This window comes from Procambarus clarkii, chromosome 64 (assembly GCF_040958095.1).
Source record: "Procambarus clarkii isolate CNS0578487 chromosome 64, FALCON_Pclarkii_2.0, whole genome shotgun sequence".
NCBI classification, from domain to species: domain Eukaryota; kingdom Metazoa; phylum Arthropoda; class Malacostraca; order Decapoda; family Cambaridae; genus Procambarus; species Procambarus clarkii.
This window is the reverse complement of record NC_091213.1, coordinates 15,902,204-15,918,304: the sequence shown is the minus strand read 5'-3', so window position 1 is coordinate 15,918,304 and position 16,101 is coordinate 15,902,204. Positions and strand designations below refer to the sequence as shown.

General features: G+C 44.7%; 1 protein-coding gene across 2 annotated transcripts in view; it reads right to left on the bottom strand.

Moving 5' to 3' along the window:
* Window positions 1-16,101, bottom strand: part of LOC123768896 (uncharacterized oxidoreductase YjmC) — a 271,384-nt gene that overhangs the window by 173,920 nt on the left and 81,363 nt on the right. Inside the window, exons 2-3 of one of the 2 annotated variants that reach the window (XM_069309228.1) lie at window positions 11,226-11,367; window positions 459-647 (exon numbers count right to left, since the gene is read on the bottom strand). In XM_069309228.1, coding sequence (XP_069165329.1) covers window positions 459-647; window positions 11,226-11,367 — 331 coding nt within the window. The remainder of the gene's footprint in view (window positions 1-458; window positions 648-11,225; window positions 11,368-16,101) is intronic. The other variant, XM_069309229.1, reaches the window with a different exon arrangement.

The window sequence follows — 16,101 nt, the reverse complement described above, 5'->3', positions numbered from 1 at the left end:
GAGAGAGAGAGGGGGAGGAAGAGCGTGAGCACGAGGGGAGAGGTGATGCAGGGGACTTAGGGGAAAGAGACCAGGTCAAAGAGTGAGTGAGACGGGGTGAAGAGAAGGGAAAGTAACCCAGGTGCAGATGAGTACTCCTGCCATACATATAAATGGAAATGTCTGTCTGTTCGAGGTTGGAGGGGGCAGGGGGGGTAAGGATAGGGAGATAGGGTGATGGGAAGAATACGAGGTTGGTGGAAGTGGGGGCTGGTGGGGGAAATGGGGAAGATAGGATGAAAAATGAGAAGAGGGAGTGGGAAAGGAGGGAAGAGAGGAAAAGTGGAAAAGAAGAGGGGTGGAATGTTGAAGGATAGGGAGTGGTGGGGAGAGACTACCCAAGTCACCGCCGGGAACCCCTCCAAGTTACTCACATATACACGCCTCTGGAGCTACAATGAGTCTACTAAGTAGTTTACCTTTAGCACAAATCCAGCCAACGCCAGTGGCCTGAGCCTTGGTGATGGCCAGGTCCATGCAGAAGCTGCCCACCACGGGCCCCAGGCCATTGTTGCCCTCCACCAGAGCTGTAGACGCACTCTCCTTCACTATAGTGGGGGACGCGCCGCCCTCACAAATACTCGCCCTCACATCGTTTACATACAGATCTAGAACATTGCAATATTTTGCTATTCAATTCGACTTTGTAGATGATAATTATGGATCACATATTAAGGTCAATATTAAAACAGGGTTATCAAAAGAAGTTAAGGTCACCATGACAGAGACAGTCATACATATTCATCAAACCTACGTTTGAAGAATTCCAGTGACCTTCCTTCTAATATTTAACTCGGTAATATTTTCATCAATCTACTCCCATATTTTGTAACCAGAATTTAGCTATTTCTTTTCTATATTTAAAACTATCAAACTTCAGCAATAATGTTTTGTGTTTTGTTTTGGCTTTAAATTGTCAAAACTTGAATAATTCTCCAATGTAGAAACTTACTATAATGTCCCCCCCCCCTGTTGTGTCCTCTCCAAGTCCCAGTTGTGTCCTCTCCAAGTCCCTGTTGTGTCCTCTCCAAGTCCCTGTTGTGTCCTCTCCAAGTCCCAGTTGTGTCCTCTCCAAGTCCCAGTTGTGTCCTCTCCAAGTCCCTGTTGTGTCATCTCCAAGTCCCTGTTGTGTCCTCTCCAAGTCCCTGTTGTGTCCTCTCCAAGTCCCTGTTGTGTCCTCTCCAAGTCCCAGTTGTGTCCTCTCCAAGTCCCAGTTGTGTCCTCTCCAAGTCCCTGTTGTGTCCTCTCCAAGTCCCAGTTGTGTCCTCTCCAAGTCCCAGTTGTGACCTCTCCAAGTCCCAGTTGTGTCCTCTCCAAGTCCCAGTTGTGTCCTCTCCAAGTCCCAGTTGTGTCCTCTCCAAGTCCCTGTTGTGACCTCTCCAAGTCCCTGTTGTGACCTCTCCAAGTCCCTGTTGTGTCCTCTCCAAGTCCCAGTTGTGACCTTTCATAGTCCCAGCACAACTAGGTGAGTACACACACACACACACACACACACACACACACACACACACACACACACACACACACACACACACACACACACACACACACACACACACACACACACACACACACACACACACACACACACACACACACACACACACACACACACACACAGTGACTACATAGCAGGTACTGTAACAAATGGAGGGAAAAAAATTATAGTCGCAGTCATATATAATCCACCACCAAATGACAGAAGACCTAGACAGGAATATGATAGAAACAACATGGCCACCATTAACATAATAGAAAGAGCAGCTTCTGTTGCTAGCAGGAATGGATCTGGACTACTAATTATGGGAGACTTCAACCATGGGAAGATAGATTGGAAGAACAGAGACCCGCATGGAGGACCAGAAACATGGAGAGCTAAGCTGCTGGACGTGGCAACAAGAAACTTTCTAAGCCAGCACACCAAAGAACCAACAAGAATGAGAGGAGAAGATGAACCAGCAATGCTTGATTTGATATTTACCCTAAATGAATGGGATATAAGGGAAGTTAAGATGGAAGAGCCCTTGGGAATGAGTGACCACAGTGTATTGAACTTTGAGTACCTGGTAGAGCTAGGACTTATCTCCCCCCAAAAAGAACTAGGAATCAAAAGGCTGGCATACCGAAAGGGGAATTATGAACAGATGAGAAGTTTCCTAAGTGAAATACCTTGGGACACAGACCTCAGAGACAAGTCTGTACAGGGTATGATGGACTATGTTACCCAAAAGTGTCAGGAGGCAGTAAACAGGTTCATCCCGGCCCAAAGGGAAAAATCCGAGAAGCAACAGAAGAATCCATGGTATAATAGGGCATGTATGGAAGCGAAGAAACTGAACAAAAAGGCGTGGAGGAACTTCCGGAATAACAGAACACCAGAAAGCAGAGAGAGATACCAGAGAACCAGGAATGAGTACGTCAGGGTGAGAAGAGAAGCAGAGAAAAATTTTGAAAATGATATAGCAAACAAAGCCAAGACCGAACCAAAGCTACTCCACAGTCACATCAGAAGAAAAACAACAGTGAAAGAACAGGTATTGAAACTTAGAACAGGCGAGGACAGGTATACAGAGAATGACAGAGAGGTGTGTGAGGAACTCAACAAGAGGTTCCAGGAGGTCTTCACAATAGAACAGGGTGAGGTCACTGTGCTAGGAGAAAGGGAGGTAAACCAGGCGGCCTTGGAGGAGTTCGAAATTACGAGAGAGGAGGTCAAGAGACACCTGCTGGATCTGGATGTTAGAAAGGCTGTTGGTCCAGATGGGATCTCACCATGGGTACTGAAAGAGTGTGCAGAGGCACTTTGCCTGCCACTCTCCATAGTGTATAGTAAGTCACTAGAGACGGGAGACCTACCAGAAATATGGAAGACGGCGAATGTGGTCCCAATATACAAAAAGGGCGACAGACAAGAGGCACTGAACTACAGGCCAGTGTCCTTGACTTGTATACCATGCAAGGTGATGGAGAAGATCGTGAGAAAAAACCTGGTAACACATCTGGAGAGAAGGGACTTCGTGACAAATCGCCAACATGGATTCAGGGAGGGTAAATCTTGCCTTACAGGCTTGATAGAATTCTACGATCAGGTGACACAGATTAAGCAAGAAAGAGAGGGCTGGGCGGACTGCATTTTCTTGGATTGTCGGAAAGCCTTTGACACAGTACCGCATAAGAGGCTGGTACATAAGCTGGAGAGACAGGCAGGTGTAGCTGGTAAGGTGCTCCAGTGGATAAGGGAGTATCTAAGCAATAGGAAGCAGAGAGTTACGGTGAGGGGTGAGACCTCCGATTGGCGTGAAGTCACTAGTGGAGTCCCACAGGGCTCTGTACTCGGTCCTATCTTGTTTCTGATATATGTAAATGATCTCCCGGAGGGTATCGATTCATTTCTCTCAATGTATGCGGACGATGCTAAAATTATGAGAAGGATTAAAACAGAAGAGGACTGTTTGAGGCTTCAAGAAGACCTAGACAAGCTGAAGGAATGGTCGAACAAATGGTTGTTAGAGTTTAACCCAACCAAATGTAATGTAATGAAGATAGGTGTAGGGAGCAGGAGGCCAGATACAAGGTATCATCTGGGAGAGGAAATTCTTCAGGAGTCAGAGAAGGAAAAAGACTTGGGGGTTGATATCACGCCAGACCTGTCTCCTGCAGCACATATCAAGCGGATAACATCAGCGGCATATGCCAGGCTGGCCAACATACGAACGGCATTCAGAAACTTGTGTAAAGAATCATTCAGAACTTTGTATACCACATATGTCAGGCCAATCCTGGAGTATGCAGCCCCAGCATGGAGTCCATATCTAGTCAAGGATAAGACTAAACTGGAAAAGGTTCAAAGGTTTGCCACCAGACTAGTACCCGAGCTGAGAGGTATGAGCTACGAGGAGAGACTACGGGAATTAAACCTCACTTCGCTGGAAGACAGAAGAGTTAGGGGGGACATGATCACCACATTCAAGATTCTGAAGGGGATTGATAGGGTAGATAAAGACAGTCTATTTAACACAAGGGGAACACGCACAAGGGGACACAGGTGGAAACTGAGTGCCCAAATGAGCCACAGAGATATTAGAAAGAACTTTTTTAGTGTCAGAGTGGTTGACAAATGGAATGCATTAGGAAGTGATGTGGTGGAGGCTGACTCCATTCACAGTTTCAGATGTAGATATGACAGAGCCCGATAGGCTCATGAATCTGTACACCTGTTGATTGACGGTTGAGAGGCGGGACCAAAGAGCCAGAGCTCAACCCCCGCAAACACAACTAGGTGAGTACACACACACACACACACACACACACACACACACACACACACACCCACTCACACACACACACACACACACACCCACTCACACATACACACACACACACACACACACACACACACACACACACACACACACACACACACACACACACACACACACACACACACACACACACACACACACACACACACACACACATACCCACACCCATAAAAACACACACACACACACACACACACACACACACACACACACACACACACACACACACACACACACACACACACACACACACACACACACACACACACACACACACACACCCATAAACACACACACACACACACACACACACACACACACACACACACACACACACACACACACACACACACACACACACACACACACACACACACACACACACACACACACACACACACACACACACACACATACTCACACCCATAAACACACACACACACACAGGGACAAGGGAGAATGAACTGAGGACTTGGCTCAGATCCTCCAGTAAACTCAGAGGAGAGTGGGAATTCCCTCACTGGCAAGTCATCATCCCCAAGGAGGAATATAACAAAAACCTCCCACCATCCCACCCCACGATCATTTCCCCCAATCACCTGCACCTCCCCTACCAGTAAAATCCCTCCCCAGACCATTCCCCCCTCCTGCTCCCCAACCACAGGCCCCCATGTTTCCCTCCATGCCCTTCTTCCCTACCCCCCTTCCCCCTACCCCTGGCCTCCCCCCAGTTCTCACACCCCATGCCCTCCCCTGTTTCTCCATCCAATGCCCTCCCCAGTACCCTCTCCCCAAGTTCTCCTTCCTCACACACCCCCCCCTCGATCCCTGCCCCCCCCTCCAGACTCCCCCTTCCCTCTGCAACCCCTGCCCTTCATAGCCCCCCTTTCCAAGGCTCCGCTGCAATCTCCAACCAATGACCTCTACCTCCCCCCCTTCCACAAAATACTCCCCCCATCCTAAGTCTTAATTTACCCCCACCCCCCAGATCCTCTCAGCTACACCACCTCAGACCCTCCTAGGTTCCCTATACCGAATCCTCCTAGCCCCTTCTCACTCCAGACCCACCCAGGTCCACCTTCTTAGGACCTCCCACCCCAGACACTCCTCGTCCGCCTACCCCAGTGGAATCAACAGAACCTGAGGATGGAATGAAGAGTCAGTTTCAAGGTATTCTATGTATCAATGTAAGCATCTAAGTACTCGAACATAGATGGGATTGCAAGCAAGACAGCCAAACTTTGGGAAAGAGCACAAGAGGGGAACCCGGATGTTATTGGACTCACGGAAACAAAACTCTCAGGAATTGTAACGAATGTGGTGTTTTCCCTGGACTACACTGTAATAAGGAGAGAGAGATAATGAAGGGGAGGAGGTGGAGTGGCCCTACTGATAAGAATGGAATGGAGTTTCGAGGAAATGGTTCTCCCAGGCTGCGAGGGGTTAAGAGACTACATTACAGGCACCATGACATAGGGAGGACCGAGAGTATTAGTAGCAGTGATATATGACCCTCCACCAAACGCCAGAAGACCCAGGCAAGAGAATGACAGAAACAACATGGCAGTCAACACTATAATTAAGAGAGTAGCCACTGCTGCTTGTTGAAATAGATCCCATCTGCTCATCATGGGGGACTTCAATCACGGAAAGATACAATGGGAAATCAAGGAACGACATGGAGGTGAGGAAACATGGAGAGCGAAACTGTTGGAAGTGGCAATAATGAACTTTTTAAGTCAGCATGTCAGGGAACCCACAAGAATGAGAGGCAAAGATGAACCAGTGAGACTCAACCTAGTCTTCACTCTGAACGACTCAGACATAAGGAAAATCGGGTTTGAAGCCACTGTGGGAATGAGCGATCACAGCATACTAATGTTTGAGTATCTGGTCGAAGAAGGGTTAATAGGATAATATACTTAACAAAGGGTCCAGAAAACAGATGGCTGGCATTCAGAAAGGGAAACTATGAGGAGATAAGAAAACTCCTAACAGATATAACTTGGGAAACAGCTCAGAGGAAAGACGGCACAAGACATGATGGACTACATTACAAAGAAATGCAAGGAGGCAGCAGACAAGTTCGCCCCAGTCCAGAAGGAAAGAAATAAAATGCAGAGGAAAAACCCATGGTTTAACCAGAGATGTAAGCTAGCAAAGCAAAAAGTAAAAAGGCGTGGATAAACTACAAAAATAATAAGACACAAATGAGTAGAGAAAGATACCAGAGCGCCTGGAATGAATACGTCAGGGTAAGGAGAGAGGCAGAAAGACAAAATGATAATGACATAGCAGCAAGAAACAATAGGCAGAGTTTCTTTCACCTTATGCCTCTGTTACCTAGCAGTAAAATAGGTACCTGGGTGTTAGTCAGCTGTCACGGGCTGCTTCCTGAGGGTGGAGGCCTGGTCGAGGACCGGGCCGCGGGGACACTAAAAAAAAGCCCCGAAATTATCTCAAGATAACCATCTCAAGATATAGCAAGCAAGGCAAAGACCAAAATTGCTGCACAGCCTCATCAGGAAAAAAAAATATCAGTGAAGGAACAGGTAATGAATCTGAGGATAGGGGCAGACGAATTCACTACAAACGACAAAGAGGTGTGCGAGGAACTTAATAAGAAATATCAGGAGGTCGTCACAGTAGAGCAAGGGGGAAGTCCCAGAGACAGGAGAGGGAAGATCTAACCAAACACCACAAGATAAGTTTGTGATTACCAGAGGGGAGGTGAGGAAGCATCTGCTAGAGTTGGAAGTGACAAAGGCTTAAAGCCCAGATGGAATCTCACCTTAGATTCTGAAGGACGGAGCAAAAGCTCTGTGTCAGTCACTCGTCATTGTGTATAATAAATCACTGGTAACAGGAGAACTACCTAAAACTTTGAAGATGGCTAATGTAGTCCTGATATTCAAGTAGAGTGATAGACAGGAGGCACTACACTACAGGCCAGTGATATTAACTTGCATACCATGCAAAGTGATGGAGAAGATTGCGTGAAAAAAACTAGTGGAACATCTGGAGCAGAAGAACTTTGTATCAAAACATCAGAATGGGTTCAGGGATGGCAGATCATGCCTCACAGGATTGTCTGAATTCTATGACCAGGCAACAAAAATCAGGCAAAAAGAGAGGGCTGGGCAAACTGCATATTTTTGGATTGCCAGAAAGCTTTTGACACAGTACCACATAACAGACTGGTGCACAAACTGGAGAGGCAGGCAGGAGTGTAAGGGAAGATACTCCACTGGATAAGGAAGTACCTAAGCAACAAAAGACAGATAGTCACTGTGAGGGATGAGGTCTCGGAGTTGCGAGGCGTCACCAGTTGAGCCCCTCAGGGATCAGTTCTTGGACCTATACAGTTCCTGATATATGTAAATGATCTCCCAGAGGGAATAGACTCGTTCCTCTCAATGTTTGCAGATGAAGGGACAATTATGAAGAGGATTAAAACGGAGGAAAATAGTATGAGACTACAAGATGACCTAAATAAACTGAATGAATGTTGCAACAAATGCTACTAAAGTTCATCCCAAGTAAATGTAAGGTAATGAATCTTGAGGGAAGAAATAGGAGGCCAGACACTGTAACACAGAGTGGGAGATGAAGTCCTTTACGAAACGAACAGAGTGAAAAATCTAGGAGTTGATTTCACGCCAAACCTGTCTCCTGAAGCCCACATCAAAAGAATAACATCGGTGGTATACGCGAGGGTGGCTAACGTCAGAACGGCCTTCAGAAACCTGTGTAAGGAATCTTTTGGAACCTTGTGTACCATGTATGTACAAGGTACATATATGTATGTACAAGGTACATACATGGTATGTACCGCATACTCCAGGATACTTCATCCTGGAGTATGCGGGCCCCTGACAGCTGATGCCATGCACCTGACAGCTGAGAGGACAGCACTTCGTATTCGTAGTACTGAGGTTCCGGGTTCGATCCCCAGTGGAGGCGGAGACAAATGGGCAAAATGTTTCTTTCACCCTGATGCCCCTGTTACCTAGCAGTAAATAGGTACTTGGGAGTTAGACAGCTGCTACGGGCTGCTTCCTGGAGGTGGGGGGTGTAACAAAAAGGAGGCCTGGACGAGGACCGGGCCGCGAGGACGCTAAGCCCCCGAAATCATCTCAAGATATTCTCAAGATAACCTCATGATTAGATAGCCCCAACATGCAGCCCGTACCTTGTAAAGCACAAGACGAAACTGGAAAAAAGTTCAGAGGTATGTCACTAGGTTAGTACCAGAACTAAGAGCCATGAGTTACGAGGAAAGGCTGCATGAAATGCACCTCACTTCCTTGGAAGACAGAAGAGCTCGGGGAGACATGATCACTATATACAAGATTCTCAGGGGAAATTGACAGGGTAGACAAGGATGGATTATTTAACATGAGTGTTACACGCACAAAGGGATACAAGTGGAAAATGTGTACCCAAATGAGCCACAGAGACATTAGAAAACTTTTCAGTGTCAGAGTAGTTAGTAAATGGAATGCACTAGGAAGTGATGTGGTGGAGGCTGACTCCATTCACAGTTTCAGATGTAGATATGATAGAGCCCAGTGGGCTCAGGAATCTGTACTCCAGTTGAGAGGCGGGACCAAAGAGATAAAGCTCAATCCCCGCAAGCACAACTAGGTGAGTTAATACACAACAAAACGACTCTAAAAAAGCAGTTCCCTCCAACATACTGTAGGGACCCCTTGCATGTGCGTTCCCCTCGGCTACGCTTCCATCACCTGTCCAGGTGTTCTAGGATAATGTCCAACCGGAAGTTGATGTAATGCCAACTAAAGAAACTTTAAGCACAATACAGAAATATGAGTACTCACTTTTAAACCGGCCTTCTCATTCACTCTCACTCCTCACTCACTCAGAACTTAATACAGCTGTTGATTGAAGTTCTGTTCAACTCTCTCCACACGTGGTTATATGCGAGCACGTGGAGTATGCTGGTACCAGGTGGTGGATGACTCTGGGGTCACCCGCACAGAAGAGGTGGGTGGCACATGGAGGATTGTATCGCTCACACAGGCGAGATTGGCAGCTCCTGCCGGGAGGGCTAGGAGGCTCGCCTGGTAACACCGGCTGGCGGCGACGCGTGGGCACACGGGGTGAACACAGGTCGTAGGTGACCCAAGAATGGGACAATGTGTTACAGAACATGGGCGTGGTAGCTCTGTTTAGGCAGGAATTACACTATGTCCACAGATGTGGCGGTAATTCACTTAATTACCTCAGGAGCGGCCTCGTAGCCTGGTGGATAGCGCGCAGGACTCGTAATTTTGTGGCGCGGGTTCGATTCCCGCACGAGGCAGAAACAAATGGGCAAAGTTTCTTTCACCCTGAATGCCCCTGTTACCTAGCAGTAAATAGGTACCTGGGAGTTAGTCAGCTGTCACGGGCTGCTTCCTGGGGGTGGAGGCCTGGTCGAGGACCGAGCCGCGGGGACACTAAAGCCCCAAAATCATCTCAAGATAACCTCAAGATAACCTCAAGGAGGATGTACAATCACTGGGAAACCTTTCCTTATTCCCTCTTAGTCAAGTATCGTAGCCATATGGTGACGGATGACTACGGATGCTGCCGATAATCACGGATCTTAACAATGCAGTCTCGCTGCTCCTGCGGGATCATGTGGTGATACGCTCTGTTTGACTCTCTCAAATTGTGAATAATCTTACACACTCGCACTGACGGCAATTCGCGGCAGCGAGAATCAGAACGGAATGATGAGATGAATAATAATGGCGCGATAACGGAGATTGGTACTACTGGCCGATAGCACAATCATTCACGTCCGACAAAGGTTGTCATGGAGTGCAGAATACCCGCTCCGGGACAAGCTGGGGGAAGGGTCCGCACTCTCCCCCTCTGTTCTTTAAAAACACCAATCAGAGAAGAGTGCGTCTTCGTCCAAGGTGCCTCGAACAGTCTTAGGCCTTCCTTGGGTCACGTGATGAACAAGTGACGTCACGGCCTACAGCCCATGTTTACACAAGCTAGGAAAACTGTTGACCACAAGTGAAAACCGGCCACAAGTTCCACCCGCTCCTCTCTCTGTCTCCTTACACTTAAATGTTAATGCTATACTAATAGTTGTAATTCCTTTCACAGAAAGACTTCGGTGGTCTCCGCAGTCTTACTGAACAGCCCAAGGTCTAGGGCTTTTTATAGACACCCCATCAACAAAAGACTAGCTTCAGAATTACAGAATCTAGTGTGAGTGCATTCTTTTGCACTCATTTTAGAGTACAAACCGACGGCATGTACTCTAACACACAGTTTAAAAGCTACCTGGTAATCTACCTTCTCACACTCACCTAGCAAGACTAGTAACCTGGTGTAGTCATCTAGAATGAGTAGTGACCTAACCTAGCACAAAGTTTGACCTGTTGACCTGATCTAGCATGATTAGTGACCTGGTGGACTCACCTAGCTTGACTCGTGACCTGGTGACCAGACGTAGCATGACTACTGACCTGGTGACCAGACGTAGCATGACTACTGACCTGGAGACCAGACGTAGCATGACTACTGACCAGGTGACCAGACATAGCATGACTACTGACCTGGAGACCAGACATAGCATGACTACTGACCAGGTGACCAGACATAGCATGACTACTGACCTGGTGACCAGACGTAGCATGACTACTGACCAGGTGACCAGACATAGCATGACTACTGACCTGGTGACCAGACGTAGCATGACTACTGACCTGGAGACCAGACATAGCATGACTACTGACCAGGTGACCAGACGTAGCATGACTACTGACCTGGTGACCAGACGTAGCATGACTACTGACCAGGTGACCAGGCGTAGCATGACTATTAACCTAGTGAGCTTACCTAGCCTGTGGAGACCATGGCTGTAGTGTCCGCGGACGTCGGCAGCGACAAGGACCTGGGCGAGGGCGCGAGCGTTGTGCGGGGGCACCCCCAGGGACGCCATGGCCGCCACCACGAACCTCTCCACCTCCTCCACCCTGTACTGTCACAAGACACATTATTAGGGTAGACGCCGGTACTCTGTTGTGCACCCCGCACTCGTACACAGAGTGGTAGTTTATTGTGCACCCTGCACTCGTACACAGAGTGGTAGTTTATTGTGCACCCTGCACTCGTACACAGAGTGGTAGTTTATTGTGCACCCTGCACGCAATCATGCACAGAGCAGCAATTTTTTGTGTACCCCAAGTGGGGGAAATCTATCCGGTGATGGAAATGACTATTAATTCAAGAGATTGCATTTATTTCATATAAGTGGAGTGTATTTTATAATTTAATATCACCAGAAAACTCCCTTCACACATTTTTTTTTTATTTTAATCTTACCGTAATTATATGGCAGATTTAATTGTTAATGTGGTTATGTTACACTACTACATGTTAGTTTAATTTAAATTGGCGACAGCAGTTGTGTAATTTTTGCTTGTCATCCCACATCAGATTTCCGTGACACATGTACACCAAATATTAATGGTGTCTTGGTGGTCCTGAGGTGTCCCAGCTCAAATGATTTCTAAATGTAAACACTCTATGCAAATAAAGGGACCCAGTTTATGGAACTCACTCCCTACTGAATTGAAAAGCTATCCAACTTTTACATCATTCAAAATCAATACTAAAAAGTACCTAATTTCATCTTCATAGTTTTTCACTTTTTGTTTTAAAATTGCACTGTATCAATTGCTACCCAATCTCCCAACCTTTATGTTCCCAATTTGAACATCTTTACCATTGTGATCATTGCTGTTTTCTTATATGTGCTGCCAATCTGTTGTATGGTGTTTATAAATCTTGTTATCTGTATCTTTTGCTACCCAGTCTCCCAATCTTTATGTACCCAATCTGAACATCTTTACCATTGTGATCATTGCTGTCTTATATGTGCTGTCAATCTGCTGTATGGTGTCTTTTAACCTTGTTTAAATTACTAATCAAGCTGTCAATGTAATCAATCAGAGCTTTAATATAACAATGTGCTTTAATATACTTACTTATCTCTCTCATCTCATTTTTCTCTTGTAATGTATCTTTATCATTTATCAATTCTGATTGAAATTACCTACTTAAAATTATCTGCTAGATTAAGGACCTGCCCGAAACGCTGTGCGTACTAGTGGCTTTACAAGAATGTAAATACTGTACTATCCAATGTATTCTCACAAACCCAATGTACCTTCTTGTATATATATAAATAAATAAATAAATATATAAATGTGCTCACAATACACCTGGAAAAACGTTCTATGTAACATCTATCCTGAACAGATATTCCCCAATTGCAGCATAAATGAAGTTAATTAGACCTTCTTACTCTTGTGGGTCGTGTGTCCCTGTGTCTTAAGATTTATCCTAGACTCAGAAACGTTGGCCAACTAATCTGAGCTAATAGGCAAATCGAACTTGGCCCCCCCCCTCCCTTACTTTGTATGTTGCGGCAACAAATAGTGACTATGTTCCTTTGTTGTAAGTCACGCTGCGTTCTGTAACGTGCAGGAAGAATTTTGTGTTGTGGGAGGCCTGCTCTGGGCTCACGATTCCTCACAATCTACACCACTCCTAATGGCGGCCACCTCCTTCCCCGCTCGTCACCTTCAGGTGCCAGATATATCGAGAAAATTAAGGAGAGTTTTGTGTAATCTCATATTGTGTTTTAATATATAACTAATTGATATAATTATTGTATAATTAATTTTATTTGATAACTAGCTCTGAGACTGATAAATGTTTAGTGTAATATTAGTTAGAAACGTTTAGAAGCTTTAATGTGAAGAACAATGTGTAGTCGACCCAGGGGTACATTTATCCCATTATGTGAAATCTTATTATGACTGTCTAATGTCTAATGTATTTATTGGCTACTTGAACTAATGCAAATTGTTGACCAGACCTCGCACTAGAAAGTGAAGGCACGACGACGTTTCGGTCCGTCCTGGACCATTCTCAAGTCAAGTGTGGTCCAATAATGCAAATTACCTGCATTTTAAGGCTGTTACATTAAAGTTTTATATTTGAAGTGCGAATTTCCCGCACCCTGCACTCATGCACGAAGTGGTAGTTTATTGTGCACCCCGCACTCATGCACAGAGTGGTAGTTTATTGTGCACCCCCATAATCATACAAGGAGGGGTAGTTTATTGTGTAATCCCCCACTCATGCACGGAGTGGTAGATTATTATGCACCCCTCACTCGTAAATTGAGTGGTAGCTTATTGTGCACCCTGCACTCATACTTTGAGTGATTGTTTATTGTGCACCCTGCACTCATATACGGTGTGGTTGTTTATTGTGTACCTCGCACTCAAACACGGATTACTAGTTTATTGTGCACCCTGCACTCATACGTTGAGTGGTTGTTTATTGTGCACCCTGCACTCATTCATGGAGTGGTATGTTATTATGTATCCCATACTCATACACGGAGTGATACTTTAATGTGCTCCCCATACACATACACAGAGTGGTAGAGTATTGTATACTGAATACGCAAACACGGTTCGGTAGTTTATTGTGCACCCCATACTCTTCCAGAGAGTGGTAGTTTATTGTGCATCACATACTCAGCCTGTGAGTGGTAGTTTATTGTGGACAACATAATCATGTTTTGAGTGGTAGTTTATTGTGCACCCAATACACATCTGTGAATGGTAGTTGATTTTGAATCCAATACTGTTGAGAATTTTCCAGAGGGATTTAAATATAATTATTTGTTTTATTTACATTAAGGAAATTGTATTTATTGAATTTTATTCTTAAAGTATTTATTTAGCAAATGAACTGAATCAAGATAATTTTCCCACTAATAAACTTCTCACAACTTCGATGAGGTTATATTTATATACTAGCATTACCCAGCCACGCGTTGCTGTGGCTCAGCAGTGCATGTGCGTTGCTGAGCCACAACAACCATCTCTGTCCCCCCCGTTCTCCCCACCAATCCCCCCTCACCTGTCTCCTCGGCCTCCCCACCATTCCCCACTCCACCATCCCTCTTCATTCCCACCATGCCCCACTTCCCTGTCCCTTTGTCCTCCCCACCATTCACCATTCCCCCATCCCCTTGTCCCCACCATCCCAAACTCCCCCGTCCCCTCGTCCTTCCTCACCATTACCCTGTCCCTTGTCCCCTCGTCCTCCCCCATCATTCCCCACTCCCTCGTCTGATGCCTTCCCAAATGGTCTGATGTTCCCATCAGAAAATTGGGAACATGAAGTGATCTGATGTTCCCATCATTGAAATATAAGAAAAACAGATAAAAAAATTAAATTAAAATATGAAAAAATAAAAAAATATACTATACTCACAAAATTAATGGTATGGTAAACAACACAGCTCAATCCCAACGCAATTCACACAAAATAATTAAATCAAAATGAAAATAAATCAAAATCTATGAAAATTCCATTTATCAATGCAATCAGAAACATTGTAATGGAATTGTAACATATTTAGTATAGCATGTGTGTTGCTGTTACATGTAACAGATGGCGCTGTTTTTCAAGAAAAGCAAAGTTTTACCTGTCACAGGTGTGGCATCTATACTTATACTTACGTAATGAATGGTATAGTAAACAACACAGCTCAATTTCAACACAATGTCACACATTATAATTCAATTAAAAATAAAATTAATCGAATCTATGAAAATAAAATTTATCAATGCAATCGGAAACATTGAAATGGAATTCGTGACATATATTAATATAGCGTGCATGTTGCTATTATGTGCAACAGATAGCACTGTTGTTCAAAAACACATGTTTTTACCTGTCACAAGGGTCGCATCTATATAGTAGGTATACAAAATGACGCGCCTATTCAAATAGAAGGTTGTGTCAAAATTTCAAAGCAATCGGTGAAGAACTTTTTGAGATTACAGCGTGTGTTGCTCTTACGTCCAACAGATGGCGCTGTTTAAAAAAAAACATGTTTTTTTTCCCTGTCACAGGTGAGGCATGTATATAGTAGATATATAAAAAGACGTGCCTATCCGAATGCAACGTTGTGTCAAAATTTCAAAGCAATCGGTAAAGAAGTTTCGAAGATTTCTCTCGCAAGAAAAACACATGAAGTTTTTCAGAAAAAGCATGTTTTTTTTAACCGTCACATCTATATAGAATGTATATAAAAACTTGGCCGGATGCGAATGGAATGTTCTGTGAAAATTTCAAAGCAATCGATGAAGAACTTTCGGAGATTAGCGGTTATGCACAGACGAACATTTCCATTTGTATTTTTATAGTTTTTATTAACTAAACAGGAATTAACGTGCAAATCACTGCATAACATTTACATCATTTTATTTATACAATTATTTATACAAAGGTCCAAGTGTCAGCTGAGCTTAACAAGAAGCGTAGTTGGCCTGGATGCATATCAGTCACGTGAGCCCGACATCTGCTGTGGACATGTATTGTATACTGCTACGTCGTAAATCAGTTACCTGTCAACACACCACATTGTGTATTGGGCCAAAACACCTAAATAGTTAAATTTAAGCCATGATTATTATAACATGCTGTGTTAGATTTAATATTTAAGGTTTAGGTTACGAGACGCTCACCAGCTTTTGGTGTTATCTCGCGTCATACCCAATAGATAATTTTTACATAAACAATGAGCTCATGTACAATAAATTTAACAACACAGGAAAGACACTTATCGTAGAAACCGACGTATAGCAATGTGGATGTCTAACACTCGTAAAACAACGTAAAA